At 40.3% G+C, this 27823-nt stretch overlaps 1 protein-coding gene across 4 annotated transcripts in view; it reads right to left on the bottom strand.

The window, feature by feature from the left end:
• The window catches only part of OSBPL1A (oxysterol binding protein like 1A), a 231915-nt gene extending 206781 nt beyond the window's left edge, over positions 1–25134 (bottom strand). For 3 of the 4 annotated variants that reach the window (XM_061170288.1, XM_061170290.1, XM_061170291.1), the window contains exons 1-4: positions 24906–25134; positions 16451–16630; positions 7708–7830; positions 667–752 (exon numbers count right to left, since the gene is read on the bottom strand). In XM_061170288.1, the coding sequence (XP_061026271.1) occupies positions 667–752; positions 7708–7828 (207 nt within the window). In that variant the 5' untranslated portion in view covers positions 7829–7830; positions 16451–16630; positions 24906–25134. The remainder of the gene's footprint in view (positions 1–666; positions 753–7707; positions 7831–16450; positions 16631–24905) is intronic. The other variant, XM_061170289.1, reaches the window with a different exon arrangement.
• Between the last annotated feature and the right edge of the window lie 2689 nt (positions 25135–27823).

Genomic DNA, 27823 nt, shown 5'->3' with positions numbered 1-27823 from the left:
GAAAATAAAAAGCTACTTTTCTTTAAAAATCTATACACCCTTTGCTCTACTTTAGAAACACTCATATTGAAAAAAAGGAGAACCGTCTCTGAATAAAATAGCACATTTTCTCCACCAATTTAATTTAATGAGTTTAAGGGAAAAAAAAGAAAAAGATGCCACCATTTAAATGGTGTAGGAGCTGGAGGTTTAAGGGCTGCCTTAGCTCCTGGATTTCAGGTTTGGGGCCACCAGATCAATTTTAAGATGAAACCCAATTTCAGAAATATCAGTATGTGTGAAAAATTATTCACCACAGAATTGAGAAATATGAGTTCTTAAGTTACACCGTGCTCATTAAGAGATTCTGACATTATTTTTTAATCACAAAGGATGTGCTTTGGTCACTTTTTTAACTATGCTCAAAAAACAATGTAGTATCTTCATTAATTCATATGTCCATTTTTGTAACTCTAAAAAGTCAATGATGTAAAAATCAAATGATTGAAAAAACAGAATTTTAATTAGTCAGGCTACCCTAATTCATGTATTTAGCAAAGAACAATTAAGTGATTAGCAACTGCTTTAAACAGGCCATTATGCATCATGGCCCAGACCGCTTTTCCAAGATGTTCATAATTTCCATAATAGCCATATTTTATTTAAAAATTAAAGCCATACATATACCTTTAACAGATCCTGGACCACTTGTCTATGTCCAAAATAGCAGGCCAGATGAAGAGGTGTCCAGCCCAAATTAGACTTACTTCTTCCTAAAAAAAAAAAAAAAAAAAAAAGGAAAGAGGTATTTTTAGATGTTACTGAGGTAACTGTACAATCAAATTAATTTCTCCTTAATACTCTGCTCCAACACATTGGCCGGTGGCTCCCTTTCACACTGTGCTGCTGATGAGTGAGAGGCAGGAGACATGACACTATAATACATGTTCTGAGTGAGATGGGTCAGAACTCACAGGACCCAGATTCTGGGGACACCTTCCTAACTCGATGTCCTCACTCTTAACAGGGTGGAAGGAGACTTGATGGGGGTTACATTCAAACTGGTCTGAGGCTCTAAGGTGCTGAGCGAGTGTCTAACCACCCTGCTGTCAGCAAACAAGCACGTGGGTCTCTTGGCACAGCATTTCCTGAAAAGCACCTCTTGTTGAAAACCTGTCCCGCATCAGGAGAGTGGACAGAAAGGGGAACTGGGAACCAATCTTTCCTGCAGCGTTTAGCAAGCGGTCGGCACTGCAGACGGTGACTGAAAACGGAGCCTTACCTCAGATAACACCTCACGTAATGAGGATAAGGGTTACCAGCACAGGAGAGTCCAACTAGATAACAAGAACCCAAATTAAAAGCAACAAAATGTCAGATCCCAGCTGAGGAGAGGTATAAAACAACTGAGCGTGGTGAAAACGAGCTACATAATTCAATTTAGGAAAAAAAAAAAAAAATAGGGCATTATAGTTTAGAGAGCTTCAGAAGATCTCCAAAATTCCAAATGAAGCTTGAGAGAATACAGCCTATGTATGACAGCTGCGAAAGCCCACCACCACCCTAGAGGGTCTCCCGAAGCCCAGCAGCAGGCTGCCCGGCCCTCCCTGGGAGGAGCTGGAGGTTAACGGCTGCCCTCAGCTCCTGGATTTCAGGTTTGGGGCCAACAGAAAGCCCGCCACCAGCCTCAGTGTACCCAGAACAGTATTGACTGTCACCGCCAACAGTGTCCCTGTGACTGTTTGCCACTTACCAAACTTCCATAACTGTTCCCTCTCAAATGGGTGCCCTCTGGAACCCCTAATTCCACAGGCAATACGTCCTAGAGCCATGGTCTACTGCATGGAACATTTCTCTTTACCCTCTGTCCTTAACCTAGCTCTTCCTGATGACAATGATTCTCCTTTATCCCTCGGGGGTAGGCTCCCCCGTTCCCACACCCCCACTGGTCCTCACGGCACAGAGCCACGTGAATCTCCACGTCAAAACCCAACGTGCAGGGCTTCCCTGGTGGCGCAGTGGTTGAGAATCTGCCTGCCAATGCAGGGGACACGGGTTCGAGCCCTGGTCTGGGAAGATCCCACATGCCGCGGAGCAACTAGGCCCGTGAGCCACAACTACTGAGCCTGCGCGTCTGCAGCCTGTGCTCCGCAACAAGAGAGGCCGCGATAGTGAGAGGCCCGCGCACCGCGATGAAGAGTGGCCCCCGCTTGACACAACTAGAGAAAGCCCTTGCACAGAAACGAAGACCCAACACAGCCATAAAAAATTAATTAATTAATTAATTAAAAAAAAAAAAAAAAAAAACTCCCTGAGACCCTATTCTTAAAAAAAAAAAAAAACCCAACGTGCAGCCCCTGACCCCACACGACCTGGCTGCCCTGCCGCCCATCGCGCTGGACCCGCCCGGCCTGTTTTCGTCCCACGGGAGAGGGAGCACCGTCTCTCTTCGGCCTTCTCAGGCTTACCCTTACAAAATGTTTGGCTCTAGACGTCTTTAGATTTCGCTCTGGCAGTAAAAGGATTTTGCTCTCCAAAAATTAAAAAAAAAACAAAAAACAAAACACCCAGCGTGGCCTTTGGTCAATGACCTCTCTCGTGTTACAACCCCTCCTCTGAGGCTTCTGACATTAAGCACCGCTACACGCCCCGCAAATGCTTTCTCTGCCGCCATCTACCGGCCTCCCAGTGGCTCACCCCTCACCAGTTAACTCGGCAGCAGAGTCTTTCTCCCTGTGGCAAATCCTGCCACCATCCTGGGGGTGACTACTACGAGCCAGTATCCTGGTGTCTCCGATTCTCAGCTTCCCTCACTTCCCCACGAACTTGGCCTCTGCTCCACGTCGGGTACCCAACCCCAGGGCCAGAGTCTGGATGTCATCATCACGTCTGAACTCAGGAACACAGAAAGCCCACTTTCCCACAGAGTGCCCACTTTCCCACTTCTTCACACAGGCAAACCCCCAGACTTGTTCTTCAACTGAACTGACCCTCCAGTTCTTTAATCGCTTTCCCTCTATGTAAATACCCGCACCATCTTCACTTCCTTCGGTAAATCCAGCATATATTTCTTGGTCCCTCACTTCAACATTTCTTTGCCAATATCCTATCTTTGTCACAGCAGCCTAGAAAAACCCCAAAGCCTGATAAATACACGAGCTCAATTTTTTCTATAACCACACCCAGGTTGCTAACAGTGGTGGAAGAAAAATAACAAAACCTTGTGGATTCATGGCTCCATAAAGTCAGGATCTCATACTTCAGCAAAGCCTTCACTGCTGGCCGGCAATCCTTTCCACACTGCCGTTCAGGTGTCCCTCCTATGTTCCAGCACAGGTATTTCAATCCTCACCACTCCCCTCAAGCCTCTTACCCAGACACCTGCCTCTTAGCAAATGATTTGATCTCTTAGCTTCACAAAGAAAAGAGAAGCTTTCATAGGATTCCCTGGGCTTCCTGGCACCAAATCCACCCCTTACCTCTACCCAGAGGCGCCCATCCTTCCTCCTGAGGCCTCAGAATAATCACGATTCCTGGATCCCGGATCCCGGATCCCATGCCCTCCTGCTTCCCAAGTACTCCTTTTCCTCCTTATCTTCAACCTCTCCCTCTTTAGTTGGGAATAGGAAGGAGCAGGTAAGGACTTGCGTCTCTTCCATCTAACAAGCAAAAGCACCCAACCCCTCCCTCTCTGGTCCCGGGCGCCCTCCGGCCACTGTCCTCCTCACTCTCCTCCCCTCCCCACCCCCGCCAGTCTTCATGCTTCCCACCTCGCGTTCCCTCCCATCAGCTACCCACCCACTGCAGACCAGGTTCATTTCCCACCGCATCACTAAAACTGTCCTCAACTTTTACCAATAAATGGTGTCACTGGATCCCAGGGGCACTTTTTAGCAGCCAGCGCACGGCGTCACTGGACGGCATCTGACAGCCCAGGCCAAGAGCCTCCACAGCACTGCACTTCTTCCCAGGGCTCTGTGAAAACTCCACTTTCTCTGATTATCCTTCATTACTAGAATCTCCAATAATGACACCTCTTGGCCCTTTCTCACTGCTTTGTTTATAGGCTCTTGACTTCAAAAATCCGTATTTCCATTTCCAACTCTCTACTATTCACCTCCATTTGGACGATACAAGAATACCTTATGCTCAGGAGGTACAAAGCTGAACTCACTTACCTTACACATACACATGTGCACAGAAAAAACACCTGTTCCCCCCCCCACATCGTTTTCACAATGAACTGCCCCATTATTCACCTCCCTTCTCAAGTCAGAAATAAGCACCACTCTTGCTGCCTTTCTCCTTTTCACCCCCACCCAACTCAATCAGTCCTATCAATTCTACCTCCTAAATGTTAACTATACCTACTTTTCACCATTCCCATTGCTTCTACTCCCATTTAACCCAACTGTCTCCTCTGAGTTGCTGCAGCAGCTTCTGAACGGGTCTCCTCACATCTAGTGCTTCCACATGGGATTCTGAATCAAGAAGTCAAAATTTACAGAACCCTAAATAATTCTTAAAATACTCCAAATACCAGTAAAAATGTTCAAAAAAAAAAAAAAAGGGCCATACTCTACAAGTTCTTGATAATCTTTAATAATTAAAATCTACTTTTTAATTTCACTTTGGTAAATAATGTAGCAGAGATACTTTCCCCTATCAATAAATCAGTATCTACATAAAAAAATAAGTAAATAAATGAGCTATTAAGTCATGAAAAAAAGAATGCTCCAAATATCCTTTATACTCTTTACAACTTATTATGGACATGCAAAATTTTTTATCAATAAGAAATATCAAGTTTAGAAATATTTACAGAAAACCGTACCCTATACTGAATATTAAACACTGGGAAACACCAGCAGACGTTATGGGTAATACTCAAGTAACTTCCCATGCAGACCTTCCAGCAAAGCAACAGGACAGCACTACACAAAATCATGTGTTGATGTTGCCGATATAAGCTCTTATTTTGCTTTCAAAAACTTATCTCTTGGGCTTCCCTGGTGGCGCAGTGGTTAAGAATCTGCCTGCCAGTGCACGGGATGAGGGTTCGAGCCCTGGTCCGGGAAGATCCCACATGCCCAACTAAGCCTGTGTGCCACAACTACTGAGCCTGCGCTCTAGAGCCCATGAGCCACAACTCCTGAAGCCCACGCGCCTACAGCCCGTGCTCCGCAGCAAGAGAAGCCACCGCAGTGAGAAGCCCGCGTACCTCAACGGAGAGTAGCCCCCACTCACTGCAACTAGAGAAAGCCCACGTGCAACAACGAAGACCCAACGTAGCCAAAAATAAATAAATAAAATAAATAAATTAAAAAAAAAAAACAAAAAACTTATCTCTTAGATCACTCATAGAATTTATACAAAGCATGTTATGCGTATAAACATATTAGTATTTATTTCATTTGCAAGAATGTCTCGCCATTAGCAACAGATGGGACCATGAACACACACTCATAACGGCAACAGCTACAAGCCAAACTGCCCAGTTAGCTCTTCCTTTGTGCCCCTAGCCTAGAAGTGTTGACCTTAACCTTCAACTGCACTTTAGCGCTTCCCTCTCTCCCTTCAACTTGACATCAGTGGATTCCTCCCAACCAGTAACATCTCTATGTTGATTGTTGAGCTTTAATTCTTGCAGAAGAATTATACTACACTTTACCATTTTCTCAATTTCTCAGGGTTTGGAAAAACAAAATCAGATAGAAAAGAAAACCAAGAAATGCCAGGCACAGGGATTCCCATGTGGAGACACTCACACACCCAGTCCCAGCCCTCCCCACTCACTGCTGTTGGGTGAACTCACATCACCTGATTACATTGTTCCTCTACATAAACCCTTCAAACTGCCCTTAAGACAAGTCTGACTGACAGGTATAATGAGGGTGAAATTTTGAAAAAGCAGTAACATCTGTCTCTCAGTTTTACATTTCCAAGTAGGTGACGCTCCACTAACTAGCCTGAGGCAACCATGGGTGAGGGGGGGGGGGCGGTGGTTGGTAGAAAGTAAAGGGTTGCTGAAGATTATCAAACCAGGCATGCTTCTGGCATTCCAAACAGAACCCCAAGGTAAAGATTAAGAACCAGGTTTCTGTTGAAGGATGAGAAGGATTTTTAGAATTCCTTTAGCATTCCAAGAACCGACTCAGACTATAATTTCTGGACAACTCAGAGCGTGGTTTCTTCACTGCTACAAAGATAATACTTCCGCACTGAGGGTGAGGCCATGAAGTTTGCTGCTCTATGACAGGAGGAGAATGTGACACAGCAGAACAAAATACCCGTCAGGGACAGAGGGCTGTGGGAGAGGAAAAGACGTAAAATGGGGCACGTGGCTCCTGATTCTAAGCCCGGAGAGTGAGATAAGTCGAGGGAACACTGAGAACAGGCAGTGGCATGTAGGATGCTAGGAAAAGGTCCCCTACCAGGCCACCTAGCCTAGCACCAACCTGCACGGTGGCCACGTCAAAGTAAACTCAGTAGTGCAGGCAGCGGGAAGGCCAAATGTTGGCTACCTAGAGCTGCTCCAAGCCCCCATGGGTCACTCAACACCCCCATGGCCACATCCACAGGAGTGTGGCCGAGGTGAACCAGCAAGCCTAGGCCATGTACCAGAGGGAACCATGAGAGAGGTTCAGGATGACACAAAGCCAACAAGAGCCAGGATGAGACTCCCAACACAGCCAAGGAGCACCACCTGTGCTTATGAAAAACCTGCATTTGACTCTGAGGAGTTTTACTTCAGCTACAAATGCTTCAGGGGCACTAGGAAGACAGGTCGCCAAGGAACCAAAGGCCGTACACACAGAAGAAGGCTCGCCTTTACATTTACAGGCCACCTTAGGTGAGATGGGGGAGGACACAGGTGAGAGGCTCTGGGAGGCCAATCATTTATCAAAAAAGCTACTGAAATGGAGGGACCCAAAGACTTATATTTAGTCCTCCAAACTTCCAGAATGAGAAGGCGCTCATTGAAATATCAGAGCCAATTTAGAAAATAAAGCCTATTTCTCTGCACCCCTGAGTTTAATATACTTGTAACCTTGCTACACAAGGCACATTGTGATTTGGCTGCTACCTACCCACCTAGCCTTATCCCTCATCCCTCCTGCCTGCAAAAGCCCTTGCCATCTAGGCTGCTTCTCACCTCAGGACCTTGGCATATGACGTTTCTTCTGCCTTGACCCCTTTTCTTCTCTATTTTTACTTGGTTAAGTCTACGCACTCTTCATATATCTCCTTAGAATAATTCCCTCCAAGAAGCTAATTCTTCGAGTTCCAGTTACATACTTCTTATAGGTTCCCTAACACCCTGCACTTCATAGCTTCCATATTCTGTACATATTGTGCAATGCAGACTAGTCTGAGTTAGTAATCTACTTATCTCAGTGAGGGTAAGGATCCTGTCTGACAACATTTCTAAGGTACTTCACATGCTTCACCTACAACGTCTTCGAGAAAAAGAAATTATCATAGCATGCATCCTGTGGACTCGGGGGTCACCCTTGTAGTTCATAAGGTTTAGGACCCATGACAATATTAAGACTGGATCTCAATTTCTCTGACTTAGAGGGGAGAAGGAGAGTATCCACTCTTATGGGGGTTCTTCCTAGGATAAGAGATGAAAATTTATTGCAAGTTCAGAAAGATTAGTGCTAAATAAATGATAAAGTAGTGCATACTCACAAGAAAAAGCTAAAAAATCCATTCAAAGGTTACCTTTGCAGTTAATGTCAGCAGTTACTTCATTCCTTTCCATGGTTTCCAATAACTGTCTTACTTCTTCAGCGTTGCCGTTTCTGGCATGATGGAGAAGCTGTTGCTCTGCTTCTGTGCTCATTTCTAGATTTAAAAAATAATAACATTGCTATTATCAAAGAACATATATTAGCTTTTGGATATTATCTGCTAACAGATAAAAGAGAAAAAAAATCATCTTCATTCTGCAGCTAATGAGATAGACACAAGAACTGATTAAATGAATCAGCTGCAGGGCCAAAACTTGACCTTGAGACTCCGTGCCCTTTGTATTATTACTGAAGAAGTGCACTGGACGTTTGGGCAAGTTTCTCACTCTCTCAAAGCTTCAGTTTCCTCACCTGCAAAATACAATCAACCTCATGACCTGTTGTAAGACTGTGTCTATGAAAGCACACTGTCAAGGTATTTTGTAAATAGTTATTAGCACAACATCAATAACCAGATATAAAGTTAAAATACGGCAATTCAGCAGTTTGTATAGAAATAGCATAAGGCTGAAATGTAAATTAACACAATGTGAGAAACTTGTGAGAAAATAAATTACAGATAAGGATCCTGGAGCCACGATACTTACAAATAACTCTCATATTTTCTTACCAAGCCTCAAGCCAACTATAAAGGACTACAATCAAATTTAAAGCATTGATGTCAAAATGTTATGAACAGCAATTCCCAGAAAAAATACAAATTTCTTTCATACTAATAATCAGTTAAATGCAAATAAATCAAACACAATGATATTTTTTTGCCTACCTGATTAGCAAAAATAAAAAAATTAAACACACCAAATGCTGGAATGAACAGAAAATGTGCACTCCAGTAAACTGCTAATAATATTATGCATATTATATATTATAATAACATTCACACAATCCTTCATATGTTGCAGAGGGAGAGGCAACAATTTGACAAGATGAAATAATTTCAAAATACACAGAGGGTTCCAGGAGATAGCCAAGTAAGAAATACCAGGGATCTGTCTCCCCACCTACACAACAACTGCACTGGCAGACTCTGTCTGATGTAACTATCAATTCTTTGGAACTCTGGAACCTCCTGAAGGCTTGCAACTGCCAGGGAAGACTTGGAAGGTAAATGTGGTTAATTTCAGCTCTTAGGGGTAGCAGCTCCCTACCCCCCACCTCCAGCCACTCAGCAGGCACTTGTGCACGTGCTCCTGGAGCAGCTTGCTGGAGCCGGCATCAGCAAAAAGGACCCTGTCCTCCAAATACTGGGGAGCCAGCTCTGCTCACTGATTGCTGCTTCTGACCACAGAAATGCAGACAAAGAAGTGGGCAGCCATTGTTGTTGCACCTGCACCCTTGCTGCAAGCCTCTCCGGTGGCCTGGACTGCCAGAGGATTTAAAGGGCCAGCACCCTTTTACCCCTCTTCTTTTTTTTCTGTTTTCCCGCTTAAATTTCTCCTTAATTTCCCTTTTTTAAAGACTAGGACATTCACAAACAACTGCATATATGGGGAAAATTACAACGTGACTGTTCATGCCCACCAAAGGCTCAAAAAAGACATGAGACAACTTAAGTTTAGGCTGGCCCTCAGGAGAAAGGCAGTCTACAACAATCAAAGACAAAAAAACAAACAAAAAAACCAAAAAATTAGCAAACCCTGAGGAAGAGGAGTATCTGATTTCTAGAGTTACTACATTAGATTCAAATGTCCAGTTTTCAGCAGCCAAAAAAAAAAAAATCACAAGGCATATAAAGAAAACAGGAAAGCAGGGCCCCTTCAAAGGAAAAAAATAAATCAACAGACACTGAGCCTGAAAAAGAATGGATGGCAGATATTCTAGACAAAGACTTCAAAAAAATGTCTTAAAAATGCTCAAAGAACTAAAGGAATATATGGAAAAAGTCAAGAAAATGTATGAACAAAATTAAAATAAAGAGATAGAAAGCCTAGGGAATTCCCTGGTGGTCCAGTGGTTAGGACTCCATGCTTTCACTGCCCGGGGCTCAGGTTTAATCCCTGGTTGGGGAACTAAGATCCCACAAGATGCACGGTATGCCCTCCAAAAAAAAAAAAAAAAAAAGCATAGCTAGATTGCATATAATTTCTTAGATTGTAAATATGTCTATATTTTCTTGAATTTCAGAAGGAAATTTTTTTAATAACAATTTTTCCCCTGAATTTTGTTTAGACAGAATATTGGTGAAAGTATTCTTTATCTGTGGGTGTAGAAAATAAGAGATGTCCTAAGAGAATAAAAGCCTAAAAGGAAACCAAAAAGAAATTTTGCAGCTGAAAAGTACAATAACTGAAATGAAAAATTCGTTGAGGGATTCAAAAGCAGATTTGAGCAGGCAGAAGAATCAGTGAACCTGAAGATAGGACAATAGAAATTACTAAGTCTGAGGACTAGGAAAAAAAAAAAGATTAATGAAAAGTGAACAGGGCTTAACAGACCTGTAGGACACCAACAAGCAGATCTACATATGATTCATAGGAGTCCCAGAAGAGAGAAGGGGTTAGGTAAGAGTATTTGAAGACATAATGGCCAAAAACTTTGCCAAATTTGATCAAAGACATGAATGTAAACATCCAAGAAGTTCAATGAACACCAAGTAAGATGAAATCAAAGAGATATATTATATAACCAAACTTTAAAAAAACAAACAGAATTGTGAAAGCAGCAAAAGAGAAGCAAATCATCACATACAAGAGATCCTTGATAAGATGATCATATTTCTCATCAGAAACTTTGGAGACCAGAGGCAGTGGGCAGACATATTCAAAGTACTAAAAGAAAAAACTGTCAACCAAGAATCCTATATCTGGCAAAACTGCCTTTCAAAAGTGAGAGAGAAAGATATTCCCAGAAAAACAAAAGCTGAGGGAGTTTGTTACCACTAGACCTGCCTTGCAAGAAATGCTCAAAGGAACCCTATAAGGTGAAATAAAAGGACACTAGACAGTAACTCAAAGCCATACAGAGAAATGAAGATCTCAATAAAGGTAAATACATGGGCATTATAAAAGCTAGTATTACTGTAACAATGGTTTGTAACTGCACTTTTTATTTTCTATGTGATTTAAGAGACTAATACATTCCAAGAAAAAAATTATTAGTCTAAAAGCTAGTATTACTGTCACTTTGGTATGTAACTCCAAAACCTGTTTTCTACACAAGAGAAATGCATTTAAAAGAATTATTAGTTTTGGGAATTTCCTGGTGGTCCAGTGGTTAGGACTCCACACTGTCACTGTTGAAGGCGTGGGTTTAATCCCCGGTCGGGGAACTAAGATCCCTCAAGCCATGTGGCATGGCCAAAAGAAAAAAAAAAAAAGAATTATTAGTTTATGTTTTTGGGCACACAGTATATAAAAATGTAATTTTGTGACATCAACAACCTAAAGGGGTGAGGACAGTACTGTAAAGGAGCACAGTTTTTGTATGTTATTGAAGTTAATCTGGTATAAATTCGAATTAGTGTTATAACTTTAATATGTTAAATGTAATCCCCATGGTAACCCCAAAGAAAATAGCTATAAAGAGTATATGAGAAAGGAATTTAAACATTTCAGTACAACAAAAAAAAATCAACTAATCAGGAAGACAGTAATGTAGTAAATGAGAGACAAAAAAATGATAAGGCATATAGAAAACAAATAGCAAAATGACATAAGTCCCTCCTTATCAGTAATGACTTCAAATGTAAATGGATTAAAATCTCCAGTCAAAAGACAGAGACTGGCAGAACTGATAAAAACATATGATCCAACTATATGCTGTTTACAAGAGACTCATTTCAGATCCAAAGACACAGACAGATTGAAAGTGGAAAGATGAATAAAGATACTCCATGCAAATGGTAAACAAAAAAGAGCAGGAGTGACTATATTAATACTAGACAAAATACTCAGAATCAAAAAAGGTTACAAGAGACAAAGAAGGGGACTTCCCTGGTGGCGCAGTGGTTAAGAATCCTCCTGCCAATGCAGGAGACACGGGTTCAATCTCTGGTCCAGGAAGATCCCACATGCCATGGAGCAACTAAGCCCACAAGCCACAACTACTGAGCCTGTGTGCCACAACTACTAAAGCCCACACGCTCTAGGGCCCGTGCTCCACAAGAGAAGCCACTGCAATGAGAAGCCCACGCACCGCAACGAAGAGTAGCCCCGCTCGCCGCAACTAGAGAAAGCCCGCGTGCAGCAACAAAGACCCAACACAGCCCCCCCGCCCCCAAAAAAAGAGAAAGACAAAGAAGGACATTACATATTAATAAAAGGTTCAATATAGCAAGAAGATATAACAATTATAAACATTTACGCATCTAATGACAGATCATCAAAATTTAAGACGCAGAAACTAACAGAATTGAAGGAAGAAATAGTTCTGCAGTAATAGTTGGAAATCAACACACCACTCACAACAATGGATATGACAACCAAAAAGAAGTAAGGAAACAGAGTACTTAACACAATAAACCAACTAGATCTAACACACACAGCTCTACCCAACAACAGCATACACATTTTTCTCAAGTTCATATGGAACATTTACCAGGATAGACCAAATGTTAGGCCACAAATTAATTCTCAGTAGATTTTAAAAAACACACATTGTAAAGTATCTTTTCCAACCACATGGATGATGTCAGGAATCAATAATTGAAGGAAAAGTTGAAAAATCTCAAAATTATGGAAATTAAACAACGTACTTTAAAACAACCAGTTGATCAAGGAAGAAATCACAAAGGAAATTAGGAAATACTTAGAGATGAATGAAAATGAATACACAATACACAACTTATGGGAGACAGCAAAAGCAGTGCTAAGGGGGAAATTTATAGCTATAAAAGCTTACATTAAAAAACAAGACAGACCTAAAAACAACCACCTAACTTTGCAACTTAAGGAACCAGAAAAAGAACAAACTAAACCCAAAGCTACCGTAAGGAAGAAAGTACAGGCAAAGCTCATTGTATCACACTTTATTGCACCTTGCAGATATTGTAGGGCTTTTTTTGTTGTTTGTTTGTTTGCTTGCTTTTAACAAACTGAAGGTTTGTGGCAACCCTGTACCAAGCAAGTCTATTGCTCCATTTTTTCCAACAGCATTATTTTTTAATTAATGTATGTACTTTTTTTTTAGACAGACATAATGCTGTATTGCACACTTAACAGACTACAGTATAAACATAACTTTTTTGTTTTTGTTTAGTTGATATTTTCACTTGGTTGTTTTTTTTCAGAGCTCATTTAAACTCAAATTTTCAAGGTCTGCTATTAGGGAAATGCCACAAACATAATATGTCTACTCTCAGAAAAACCATAACTTTTATATGCACTGGGAAACCAAAACATTCATATGACTTGCTTTACTGCGATATTCACTTTATTGTGGTGGTCTGGAACCAAACCTGCAGTATCTTCAAGGTATTCCTGTAATAAAGGCTGAGCTAGAAATAAAAGAGACTAGAAAAATAGAGAAAAATCAATGAAACCAAAAGTTGGTTCTTCAAAAAGATCAAACAGACAATCTTTAGCTAAGTTAAGAAAAAGAGAGAGAAGACTCAAATTACTAAAATCAGAAATGAAAGCAGGGACGTTACTACCAATTCTACAGAAATAAAAAGCATGTAAGACAGTACTGTGAACAACTATGCACCAAACTGAATAACCTAGATAAAATGAACATATTCCTAGAAACACAAAACCTATCAGGACTAAATCATGAAGGAATAGAAAATCTAATCAGAACCATAACTAGTAAGGAGATTGAATCAAAAATCAAAAATCTCCCAACAGAAAATCTCCCTGGACTTGACTGCTTCACTGGAAAATTCTACCAAACAAAGAACTTACACTAATCCTTCTCAAAATTTTCCATAATTGAAGAGGAGAAAACACTTTGTAACTCATTCCATGAGCCAGCATTACCCTGATACCAAAGCCAGACAAAGACACTACAAGAAAAGTACAGAACAATATCTTTTATGAACACTGATGCAAAAATTCTCAACAAAATACTAGCAAACCTAACTTAGCAGCATATTAAAAGCAATATACACCATGACCAAGTGGGACTTTTTTCCTGGAATGCAAAGATGGTTCAACATATGAAAACTGAACAAAATAATACACCACAATAACAGAATGAAAGGGAAAAAACACATGATCATCTCAACTGATGCAGAAAAAGCATAACACCCTTTCATGATAAAAAAAAAACAACAACAACAACACTCATAAAACTAGGAACAGAAGGAAACTACCTCAACATAATAAAAGCCATATACGAAAAACCCACAGCAAACAGTTTCACTGGTGAAAAACGAAAGCTTTCCCTCTATGATCACGGACAGGGGAAGGATGCTCACTTTCACAGTTCTATTCAATGTAATACTGGAACTTCTAGTCAAAGGAATTAGGAAAAAGAAAGAAAAGAAAAGAAAAGAAGAGAAGAGAAGACAAGGGAGGGGAGGGGGGAAGGGGAGGGAAGGGGAAAAGAAAAGGCATCCAGATTGGAAGGGAAGAAGTAATCTGTTTGCAGATGATACAACCTTGTAAGCAGAAAACCCTACAGATTCCACAAAAAAGCTGCTAAAGGGAATTCCCTGGCAGTCCAGTGGTTAGGACTCTGCACGCTCTCACTGCTGAGGGCTCAGGTTCAATCCCTGGTTGCGGAACTAAGATTCCAGAAGCCACGCAGAGTGGCCAAAACAAACAAACAAAAACAAATCTGGGCTTTACCATTAGAAAAAAAAAGGTGTTAAAAATAACAAATGAATTCAGGGACATATCAGGATACAAAGTCAACATACAAAAATCAGTTGCATTTCTATACACTAACAATTAACAATCTGAAAAAGAAATTACAAAAACGATTCTATTTACAATAGCATCAAAAAGAATAAAATACTTAGGAGTTAGCGTGTGCCTGGCTGTGTGCCTGGCTTGCATCTTAACCATACTTGGATTGTCTGGGCTCTGTGCTGATCACATTCCTGCACATCCATGTTCTGCTGCCTGATCAGCTGAGGGTACTCATGCCACTCTGCACAAGTGTTCTGCTTCCACCCATCCCTGAGAACTAGAGCTGGGCCTCTGTGAGCTCAGAAGCAGAACAGAAGAGCAGCCTGCTCCCCGCACAAACTCCTGCCAGCCAGGGGCCCAGAACCTGGCCCCTTCAGAGCGCTATCAGACAATCAGCCCTGTTCCCAGCTGGTTCCCACCCACATCTCCTTGAAAGGGCTCTTATAAACTCTCAGGGAAGCCAAACTCAGCCTCTAACCCAGAGACTGATTTTCAGATTTTCAGGAGCATATTTTCCTGGGAGACATCGTCTAACAGTGACCATAATGCCCTTTCTTCACAAAGCTCGTTTTTTGCTTTTTTTTTTTGAGATAAATTTATTTATTTATTTATTTTATTTTTGGCTGCATTGGGTCTTCGTTGCTGCGCGGGCTTTCTTTAGTTGCGGCGCACGGGCTTCTCATTGTGTTGGCTTCTCTTGCTGCGGAGCATGGGCTCTAGGTGCACGGGCTTCAGTAGTTGTGGCACACGGGCTTAGTTGCTCTGTGGCATGTGGGATCTTCCTGGACCAGGGCTTGAACCCATGACCCCTGCACTGGCAGGCAGATTCTTAACCACTGCGCCACCAGGGAAGCCCCACACAGCTTGTTGATCGGCATTTATACTAAAATCACCTCTGCGTTCATTCGTATGTGCATACTTATTAAAATAATAATACATTTGATTAATCATTTAAAACGTTTAACAATACTTGTATTCATTGTAGCCCTATTTATAAAGCAAAAAAGTTAAACAATGTCCATCCGTAAAGGTTTGTTCACATAATTGAATACTATGAAACCATTAAGAAGGTGGTAAAAGAATTTCTAAAACTATGGAATTGCAATGTATTGATATTATTAGGTCAGATGGTTCCAATATAACAGTCTCTATGTATGTTTTAATATTCACCGAAAAAGAGTAAGAAATACATCAGGATGATAACACTGGTTACTCCTTGCAGTGAAATTATGAATGGTTTTAATTGTCTTTTGATAGTTGTATTTTCTAAATTCCCTACAGTATAAAGGCATTTCTTTATAATAAGAAAAACTTATTGATGATAAAACAAAAAATCTTGTCAAATTAAATGTACATTTTAACATAGGTGATTTTTTATATATTTTTTAGTCAGACAAGTACACTACACAAGGAGTGACAGTCTACTTTTGCTGGCATAAAACACAAAAAATTTTCATTTAATATCCTTTTCCTGCTTTTTAAGAATGACTCAAAGAACATTTGAAGTAAGTACCTTCAGAACATACTAGAAATTGTTTATTATCACCTTGGGTTCTCACTACATTGGGTTTACAGGAAAAAAAAAAACCCACAATTTTTTTTAAGTTTTTCAACTTCTGTAAATAAATGTGAAGAGGGTAAAATTAAATCTATTATCTACTTAAACAGTTCATTGTAATATCATATTAACCACGGCAGCTGCTCATTAGTGCTGCAATTGGAATTAAGAATCATTCAAAGGTTTGCTGAGTACCCACCAATGACAGAGACTGCTACAGGCACTGGAGGTATGATGATGGACAATACAGTCCCTGCCCCCCAGACAGGGCAAACACGCACACAATCATTCCAAATGTGCCAAGTACAGTAATGAACAAGGGACGGTGGCTGTACAGGGGACAAAGGGAGTGATTAGCCCTTTACCTGCATTAGTATGGGAAGGAATCACAGAGAAAGTGAAATTTAAGCTGGGATTTGAAAAATGAGGAGGTCACCAAGACCAGCAGGATGAAGAAGGTTTCCAACCCCGATGGACAACTGTTACACCAGAAACAATCTTGGTTGAAGATGTGATTCCATTTGGTCGTGGTGAATTTGAGATTCCTGTGGGAAACAGAGAGGGAGATGTCCAATAAGCAATCAGCTAATACCAGCCTGAGCAAGAGAAAGCAGTTATAGGGCAGAATTAAAATGGGGGGAATTATCAGCACATCAGTAGTCATTAAAATCATAGGGGTAAATAAGACCTCTTACTGGGAGAAGACCAACACTGAAGGCGAAGGCGGCCAGTCACTATGATCCAGCAAGAAAGGTCTAAGCATGGACAGGGGGATAGGAGAGGGCGATAGCACTGAAACCAAGAAGGGAGAGTGTTTCAAGGGGTTGGATAGGTGTGAAGTGTCAAAGGAAGGGCAGGGACAAGGCCTGAAAATGCCGACTGGTTTGGCAGCTAGGCCGTTGATGAACTCAAGAATACTTTAAGTAGAAATGACAGAGGCAAATAGATGTGGGTAAATTGAGGAGTGAAAGTGGGATGATGGGGAGAGAGTGCAGCAGATTCCTTGAAAGCAACTCTGTTTTGAAGGGCTGGGGATAGCTTCAGTTTTCGGATATTAGAAACCTGGGCATGTTCGTAGGTTGTGGGGCAAGAGCCAGGAGAGAGGAAAAGCTTGAAAGACAGGAGGAAGGAGGGAAGAGAGATGAAAAAGATCCTAGAGGAGCCTGAAGTAGGTGGATGAAAAGCCCAAGCAAGGATTAGCCTTGAAAAGAGGAAGCACCACACTAAGGCCGGGGGCAGGGCAGAGGGTAGTTAAGGGGCCGGTGGGGAGCTGGGTAGAGCTCCTTCCTGTCTGATGCTGCCAATTTCCTACGAAGAGAAACAGATTCTTAGGTATCTTCATAGGCAAGAGGAGTCTTACTATGAGACAGGATGGGGAGGGGGGCGTGGAAGGGAGAGGTAACAGAGGTAAATAGAACAGATTGTTTGAAAATTAAAAAGGGTACAAGGCCAGTTAAATTTCACCGAGACAGAAAATTAAAACTCTTGTTGCTCTATGCCTAAATTCCATATGTGTTCATTTTAACACAGGCACCTGTCTGATTAAACAATATTCTTAAAACAATTCATTCTCTCCTTTTCAAAGCAATTTCCCACCACATCCATTAAAACTAGCTACTCTACCTGCAGGCTGAGCAGACTCTAAAGGTTTGCCAACTGTAACACTTGGGACTTAGTCAAATAAGCAAGACCTTGAGGGTAAATTCCAAAATGCAAACAGGCATTTTCAACACTTTTCCTTTATAAACTTCTATTACTTTAGAAAGGAGTGGTAGGAGTTGCGGAGTGGGCTGACACTTTGCCCTATCTCCCTTTAGAAACAATTTTGTAAAATCATATATACATTTAGAACTTACTTCCATAAACAAATTACTTTATGTTAGGAGCAGAAAACAGTAAAAACACAATTTTATAACAAAACAATTTCCTAGTGGCTCTAACACCCAGTCAAAATAGCACAACTCCAAAAATACCTGTAATTTAAAGACCAAGTAAACTTCTTAAAATGATAGCTGTACTACAGTAAAACAAAATGATCATTATGTTCCTTTCAGCTATGCTGCAAAGAAACTCAGAAGATGTTCCAAACCAAGACATAAAAACATTCATTATTTTTTCTTCATCCAAGAACCATTATAACTAAAAGTCCACTGCCGTCTATGCAGACCTGAAGATTCAGAATTTGATACATCAATAGTACCTAAAACTTTATTCCTCAGGTCAGCATCTAGGTAGCCAGCTTGGGCTAGGAAGGTGCCCAACATGACATCCACAAGAAGCTGCAGTTTCCCCATCACCTCCAGGGCCAACAACACTTTCCCTATCTCTACTATCACAGTGTTACTATCAATAAACCCTTAAATGAGGGCTGACCACGGTCCAGGCATTGTTCTAAACTTTGGTGACACACTAATGAATAAAACCAGGCCATACATTAGGATAATTTATGTTTTATGTTATTATATATTTTTAACATATATAAAATATATATATATATACACACACACACACATATTTTTTTTTTTTTGGCCATGCTACGCAGCTTGCAGGATCTTAGTTCCCTGACCAGGGACTGAACCAGGGCCACGGCAGTGAAAGTGCAGAGTCCTAACCACTGGACCGCCAGGGAATTCCCAGTAACTTATGTTATACAGAAGTCAACTGTACAAAAAAATTACTATCCACATTTCTCAAGAGGTCTGACTTGCCACCTCCACTCCCAACCTCCACTAGATCCCCTTTATAAACCTTCACAACACCTTATTTTTGCCACAAATGTCAGTCTGTAGGTGCACATATGGTCATTTCTTTGGCTCTCCCTACACTACACTGTAAACTTAATGAGAAAAAGGGTCCCACATTTCTTATGTGTCCCCACTATATCCCTAGTACCCAGCAAGGTGCCTAAAACAGAGCAGGCAACCAAATATTAATTAAATGGACGGATGGACGAATGTGGAATTAGGTTTTCAAGAACAAAGCAATACCAATAGGAAGGCCTAAGAGTAACATGTTCATTATAAGTGGTACACCTTTATCCAGTGATCAAAAAATGAAGTTTTTTTTCCTTATATGCCACAGGAAATGAATTAAGATCATACCAAAAATCATACCTTTTTAAAATATACACTCCAGGATTACCGAGGATTATCACTGCTTCTTTAATTTGATATATCTCTAATTTATAAATAATTTGTGGTTAACAGTTAACTTTAGAAAAAGTACAAAAATCAAATAATCCAAATTCAAATGTTGAACGGATGTTAAAAAACTTTCTTTGGACTCACGAGAGCTTATTTCAAAATGCACTGTCTCTGATGTTTAAGCCAAAAGAAAGACAAGTAATCCCTCAATGTATCTTATGAGACTAGATTTGAGCCACATCCTATCAGCACATATAGTATTTTTCAGTATCTCTTTGTGGATGTTTTCAGCCACTCTTTTCACATTCACGCAATTCCAAACTATGTTTTTAAGATTAATGAATGAGATTTTAATGGCCAAGAGAATGTTTTCGAGGAAATAACTAGTCAAAAACATTTTGAGCTTCAAAAACTAGGAGACTAGAGACCTTATGTTTTGCCTTATGTTTCCTCTCCTCCAAGGTCCACTGGGGAAGCCAAGCTTCTAATTCTAAATTATTTTGTGGAAAGCAAATTTGTTTTGTTGTTGTGTAAACACTGTATATTACCTAATTAAACTGGTCCCCATACTTGATAATCCATGCCACTAAATCCCCATTCACTACAGTGGATAAATTCTGTGGCCCTAACAACTCTGAAATCTTGGCAGAGACCCTGAAACTTGTAGCTTAAAGGGCAATCAACATTCAATTCAGTCAGAGGTCTACTATTTTACAAGTTGAACTGCTACTTTTCTTTACTATTTCTACAGAATCAAAGTAGAAAATTCCTAGAGAAATCAAAGACAGTGAAGTTCAACAATCAGAGCTAATTCCCCTGAGTACCAGACACTCAGAATATTAAATGATGTGTCCTTTAACACAGTTCTTAAATGTGTTTGAAGAGTTAAAATTCAAAGACCTCCAGGCTAACTTTATTCGATCATACATACAGCAATATTTAACTGGACATTATAAAACATCAGGAAAGTATGGTGAATCCTCAAAAACTTAAACATAGAATTCCCATATGATCCACTTTATAAGCAATTCCACTTCCGAGTATATACCCAAAAGAATTTAAAGAAGGAACTGCTGAAAGAGATATCTGCACATTCATGATCACAGGAGCACTCTTCACAAGAGCCAAGAGGTGGAAGCAGCCCAAGTGTCCACTGGTGGATGAATGGATGAGCAAAATGTAGTATATACATACAACGGACTATTATTCAGCCTTAAAAAGGAATGAAATTCTGAAACGTGACACAAAAATCATGAACCCTGAACACATCATGCTAAGTGAAATAAGCCAGACACAAAAGGACAAATACATGACTCCACTAATATAAGATACTTGGAGTAGACAAATTTACGCAACCAAAAAGTAGAATGGTGGCTATTAAAAGCTGGGAGAGGGGAAAATGGGGAGTTAGTGCTTAATAGACACAGAGTTTCAGTTTGGGATGATGAGAAAGTTCTAGAGATGGATAGTGGTGATGGCTACTGCACAGTATACTTAAAAATGGTTAAAAACATATGTTACACGTATTTTACCACAATTTTAAAAAAATTAGGGGGTTCAGTTGTTAAGAATTCGTGCCTCCACTGCAAGGAGCATGGGTTCAATCCTTGGTTGGGGAACTAAGATCCCACATGCCGCGCAGTGCGGCCCAAAAATTAAAAAAAAAAAAAAAAAAAAGAGGAAGCATCTGAAATTTGGCTCTAACAATTGAGAAATAGCTTTTGTACTATTAATAGAGCCAAAGGAAGCTAATTATTCAAAACTTGTTATGACTATATGTTGTGATGATTTTTAAAATTCTCAGATACTGAGTTTATGCTTGGTAATACATTATTAAAATAATATTTGAAATATACTGTATACTAGGGATTTGAATAGTGAGAAAAATTAAGTATTTATGAATACATATATTTTACAAACTAAGTTTTTAAAAAAAAAAATCTCTAGTGTGCTCAGCACTGCATTCCGAAGTACACTAGTTAGCTGCTTAATGGCGCTTTCTTTTTCCAATATTTTTCCTTCCAATATTGTATTTTTAATATAAGGAAAATATTAAAAAATTAAAGTGACTATGTTAAAACATGGCGATAGAAATAGAGTTTTGCTCTCAATCTTATTAGTTCCTAGCAAGCAATCATTAAGTTCTTTTATGTGATCATATATTCCTCAGTGTATGTATGTGTGTGTGTATATACCTATTTGTACATAGGCATATACAAATATGTATATATAGAACTATGACATTTGATAACACAATATGATAACACAAATAATTAAATGCATTTTTTTCTTGGTTTAGAAATTTAGCTTTGGTAGATGGATTCATATTTAAGCTAAGACTGATTTTAGAGATGAAGAAACTGAAAAGCACAAAGATAAAGTTAATTGCCAAGGGTATGGCTTTAATAGCCACAACCAGAATCTAGAACTTCTTATCAAGGGATGAAATATTATTAATGCTATATATTTATAAAACTCAATTCAGCCTCTAAAATTAAAGGTCCTAGTTACTGTTCATGTATGAGCACTGAGGAAGCTGAATCTGAAATATAGCTTAATCCCCTCATTTTAAGAAGATTTACTGACTGAAATGAGACATCCAAAATATGGCAATTTAAGGAAAATGACAGCAATTTAAAGTCTATTTTAGGAAGCACTTGCTTTTTTAAAAAATAAGAAATTAAATTAAAAATCACTTAATTTTTAATTCAGTGAAACTTTTTCTCTAACTTCAACAGGACCCTGTGTCCTGATAAATGACATCACCTCTTTTGCAGGAGAAATGATAGACACCTGGCTATAATTGTAATATGTCTTACTACAGTTTGTAAGCCACTGAAATCAATGTAAAATGCCTATACCAAATTATTTACTTTATATTCGACTTATTTACATTACTGTCTCGTATTCATTACATACCCACACTGACTTGGATGCCATACAGGTATAATAAAAGAACAAGCCTACTTGCTGCCTATTTATTTATTATTTTACCTTTATTCAGTCGAAAATGTAAATGTTTAACAAAACTGTTGAAAACGAAATAAGCATCATGGCCTTGCTTTATGAAATTGTTTAAACCTTAGGTTGCTATACATTTTATCTGCTTCACAAACAAGAACTAACCCTCAGATACAGCCCTGATTTCAATTTGAACTTCGTAGATTCTACTGTTAATAAACAGTTAATAAAAATTATTAACTATTGTTTCAAAACAGTTTGGCCCATAGAAGCAAACGGCAGAGAAGTCCACAAATAAGATAAATACAGTTTTAGATAATAATACCAACCAGGAGGCTGATCAACTGTTACCTTCCAATGAAAAAATTCCTTAAATTTTAGATAAAATGTATTTAAATGTTTCCCATTTTATTTCACATTTGAAAATTATCTTCCAAGCTTAATGAAACGTGTAATAATACTGACCAGTTATCCACCATATGGCCAGAAGTTTCTCTTTAAAGGAAAACTTTAAACAACGAAGTAAAAACGTGGTTACTTTCCATTGTCACATGATAGGAAACTGTACAGTTAAAGACCACTTTCACTGTATAGTACAGTAATTTCCTATTTGCTGGCTGATGAATACAACTCAGAAAAAGTTAGTGACCTAGTATATATATCCTCTTACTTTAGGCATTAAAAAGTATTTCTTATACTTGCCCACCTTATTAGTGGATGAGATCAGGTAAGAGAAAAAAATGCAACATTTCTAGGGATCAAGAACATCCTGTAAGATACTTATATGACATTATGATCATCAATATATTCTGTACAGAATGCAAGAGAGTATCTTTTCTGACAGGTCATTAATGAATCCTGGTGAGATTGGCATCAGCTGGTGCCTATACTGCTAACACCTGTCCTCTTCCTAGGAACTGGAAAGAATTTACAAATCAATAAAGTTCTAATTACCACCAGACTTGGCTTAACCACTTCAAATTTCTTACATGTGCTTGCTCTATCCTCCATATGTTATTAGTTAGGCTGATTTCCACTTTCTATTGACTACTTTTCTCAGTGAATACATATAATGCACAAAAGCTCAGCTCCTAGTAATAGCAAGAGGTAAGACATTGCCAAGTGTCAAGTTTGAGGTATTATAATTATAGATATGTCTAAGTAAAATAAAGCCACATGAAGTAAAAATGTGTTAAATAGACATTGCACCATGTTATCACACAAAAGAATCTGGCTGTATTTTTCTACCCAGTTGCTGGTTCTAAACAAGTATCATTTCCCTTTGCTTTGGGGGAAGAGTGGGAAAGCAATTTTCACAGAAGTAACATCTAGCTGCTCTGAATTACAGGTGTAAGTCCTGTGCAAATAATACCTGCAAGGCTGAGCAGCCTCCAGAGACAAGGATTAGCCAGCCCCCCCCACCCCCAAATTTCTGCTGATGAACAAGGAGATATTTAGCAAGTGTCATCTGATAAACAGACTCTGGCAAAACCCTACACTGATACACAACAACTGCTCCAGATGAATCTACTCAGCTTGCAGCAGTTAACTCCTATTTTGCATATCAGTTGCTCAATGCTGGGAGAGGTGCTCTGCCTGGGAGAAAAGAAAAAGATAAATTTTAAAAGGAACGTTACTGACAGTTTTCTCCTCTCCCCCCTCCCCCTCCCCATAGACTGTAGATAGAGCCCTTAGTTTAGAACCTGGGGATGAAAAAAGGTTGAATTTTATAACTATTCTGTAATTAATACAGAGACGTTTAAAATTTCAGCTGGGGAATTCAGAAATTACACCTAGGCACACCGGCTGCAAAAAATTCGTTGCCTCAGAGTCGGACCACGAACATTGCTAAGCCATCAAAACAAATCAAAGCATTTTCCAAATTCTGAGTCAAGAAGAGGTGAGGATATTCTGAACTCTATATCCAGAATGCATCAGTTACAATACAACGGCTGAGATTCTCAAGGAAAACACACCACTGATTTTAAAGCTGATTTCATTATGTCATCAACTATCCACAAAAGCCTAATCGGTAAATTTGCAACATTCAAACAGTCTAGTTTAAGTTAACATCGTCTGCCAACAGTTCAACTTCACAATACAATCTGCATAAAGCAAAGACTTTCACAACTGAAAACTAATATTAACTACATCAGGATAACCCTTTTCAACGCCTCCTGCCAATCAGCAGGGCCCCCGGATAAATGAATCCTTTTTTCTCTTGTGCTGCTGTAATCTTTCACACTGTTTCTGAATTCCTCTGATAGTCTTTCATGCTAGTAGAATTGAGCACGAGGTACACTGTGAGAATGGTCACGTGAACAGCTCGTGACTTCCACTGTGAATCAATCCTCTTCACGCCAGTAGGAAACTAAAAGTTGGAATGCACACATCCAAGTACCGAGAAAGCAAGCAGCTGATGACTTAGCAGGGAATGCATGTGGCACCAGGACGAAGTCCTAACACCCAAAGTGGAAATGCAACAAATGCCAACATCTTGCTGCTTGTAACAACTACCTCGCAGCGCTGGAGCAGCCAGGGACTTCGGGGAAGCCTACCTCTGGCTCAGAGCCCGGCATCTCCAGGCCACGACCCTGACCATCCTCGGAGACGCGCGGAAGACGCGCCCTCGCCCCCCACCACGCGCGGACAGACCTCCCCCACCACCAGGCAAGGGGGGAGCCCGTTCGCAGGGGAACCGGCCTAGGAAACTAACCTACGCTGTCACCCGGGCTCCCAGAGCTCCCGGGGTGGGGACCACAACCGCAGGCTCCCCGTCTGTCCGCCTCACGCCCAGGAAGCGGCCATCACCTGGCTCGCACCCCCGGAAAACTCGCGGCTCCGCGGAACGTCGGTCTCCAGGATCCCTGCGCCGGGAACCGGGTGGAGCGCAAAGCAGCCAGGCACCACTCCGCGAGGTGGCACCGCCCCTCCGCGCGGCCAGCCCTTCCGCGCGGCCGGCCCCACGAGCGCGCGCGCGCGCGCCCGAATTATTTACGGCAGGCCCGTGCGGCACGTGACCGGCGCGCGGGCCTCGGGGCGCGCTCTGCACCCGGCCCCGCCCCCGGCCTGGCACGTCCCGCCCTTAGCACGCTCCAGTCCCGCCCGGACTACCGAGGACGGTTCCAGGCTTTGCCAACCGCAGCCGGGAAGGGCAGACCCTTCGCGCTCCTCCCACCACGCCCCGACCCGAAAGATGGATGGGCCCCTACTTCGAAGCCCCCCCCCCCCCGAAGCCAAAGCAAATGTAAATACTGGGTTAATGCTCTGGAAATTTGTTATTAAACCAATACATCACCCAGCTGCCCAGATTTTTTTCTTTTCTGCTTTGGTTACCACTTCACTTTACCCATGGGAACTTAATAGGCAGTGTAAATTAGCTGCACCTCTTTCTCTTTTCACATGTCAAAGAATGGTCTTTAAATGCTAACAGGTGTAAGCATGTAAGATGTATATGAGTGAGGTATGCTTAAAGAGAGGTTTTACAAATTTTCCTTCACTTCCTCCCCCCATCAAATATCTTTCATAAAGAGTCCACCTCTTCAGACTCGCACAACAGGTCAAGCCAGAGCAGTTAACACATAGGCTATAATGTGAAGGTTCAAACTCTAGTGTAATTACACCCTTTTTAAAAATGCATAGCTGAAAAAGACAAAGGAAATTATGAGCATAGGGAAAATTTTTCAACTTTCTTGTATTTTCCAATGTATTTAATGAACATGTTCTTTTGTAATGAAAATTAATAAATAGGTATCATTTTTAAGGGACTGTAGATTTGCAGTCAAGTCTAGAAACATGTATTGAAAACCTATTACAGGCCAGTTGGTGATGCACTACATGTGATACATGATGTGGCAGATCTCTTAGAATATCTGGAGAACACAAGCAGCCTTGCTTATATATCCCAGCTTAGCATCATCTTTTATTAAGAAAAAAAGGGCACTTGAAGAGCACAATACTTCGACTGTAAATTGTGTGGTAACTAAGGCAGTCACATTTGCCTCGCAAAGAAGAAACCTCAGAGCTTATTTTCTAAGGATACTGAATTATCTTCCCAGCCAAAATAAAAATTGACTACCAAAATAATTTTCCACATGATTCCACAAAAGCCTTTATTCTCACTAACATGATTTAATTGCCTAAGTTCACTACTCTCATTTTTTTCAATTCACTTTACTCTCTTCTTGAGTTTGTAAATGAAAACACATCCTAGTCAATAAGAGAATGAGAGTAACAGGAGGTAATCATCATGACTACCAATAAAAGAAGTTCTGATCTTGGTAAGATCACTCATTGTACATATTTTTACAGGAGTCTCTTTGATATTTATATAAACAATCTTTAGGAAAAGCTATCTCTTTGGCATTTTTATTTCTGACTAGTACAGATAAAAACACAAGGGTGTAACAATTCTTATTGTAGAACACTGCAGAAATGGACTTTCTGCAATGATGGAAATGTTCTATAATTCTATCTTGTCCAATACAGTAGCCACCGGCCACATATGCCTACTGAGCTCTTGAAATTTGGCTAGTGTTATTAAAGATTTGAATTTTTAATTTTATTTAATTTTAATTAATTTTAATTTAAATAGCCACATGTGGCTAGCAGCTACCATAATGGATAGTGCTGTTCTGGAACAAGAAAGCAATTACTATATTGCCCCCAGTTGTGTCATACTCTATTTTGAGAAACGTGTGGCAGACATAGAACATCTGGAAACAACTATTTTCTCCAAACTCTTTTCTGAGCTTGTGAGCAGGTAGATATTTTAACTTTGCAGATGGAGCATGTTAAAGGTACTATGTCAATAAAGATGTTAAAAAAAAAAGTTACTATGTCACTCTTATCTACAATGCATGTAAGTAGGAGTAGAACTGGTAGGTCTGGATGAATAGAAAAGGGATTTGGGAGTAACTAACCCTTTGCCCTGCCATTCCCAGGCCTGCCTGACCCATCTGAAAAGTTAACCAACTTCAGATCACAATGTGCTTCATCAGAATTACCCATTGCCTGGATCCACTAGGATTCTTTTGTTCACTTGTTTCGGGAAACTTAGGAGCCCACAACTACTACTGCCCACCCCCGCATCCCAGCGATTCCCTCCAGAATAAGATTCCCTCCAGATTACAGTACCCAGTGTTTGTGTCCCTGCAGTTTTGTCTTAAGCCTGAAACACCCCAGAATGCACTTCATGCACTGCATGTTTTAAAAACACTCCCCCCGGTGCCAGTGTGACTTTGAAGTGCTGCAGGAGCACACTAAAGGCTTATTAAAAGGAGGATTTTATGAACTGAGACTTTGGGGAGGGCTTTGGGTAAATATTGCCTGGAATGCTGAAAAGTAGGTCAGATGCCATCAGGCAAATCCAGATAATTTGTTGAGTTGGAAATTAACCATCCCCTAAACCTACATATTAAGTGCTTTGTAGTTATTATTAACCCAAGACCATCAAGGCTATGATGTCATTGTTTTTTATCTCTTAAAAGCTGTCTCAATTTTTTTTGTCATTTGTGCCATACACAGATTTAATAACTGAAATGAGTTGGTATATTTTCAGATATTAAATTATTTTTATCTAGACTTAATTCTGTGCCTGTCCTTCTTTTCCCAGGTGTGTGACACACAGATGTC

This window comes from Eubalaena glacialis, chromosome 15 (assembly GCF_028564815.1).
Source record: "Eubalaena glacialis isolate mEubGla1 chromosome 15, mEubGla1.1.hap2.+ XY, whole genome shotgun sequence".
Taxonomy (NCBI): Eukaryota; Metazoa; Chordata; class Mammalia; order Artiodactyla; family Balaenidae; genus Eubalaena; species Eubalaena glacialis.
The sequence above is the reverse complement of the archived record's forward strand: the minus strand, read 5'-3'. Positions and strand labels throughout refer to the sequence as shown.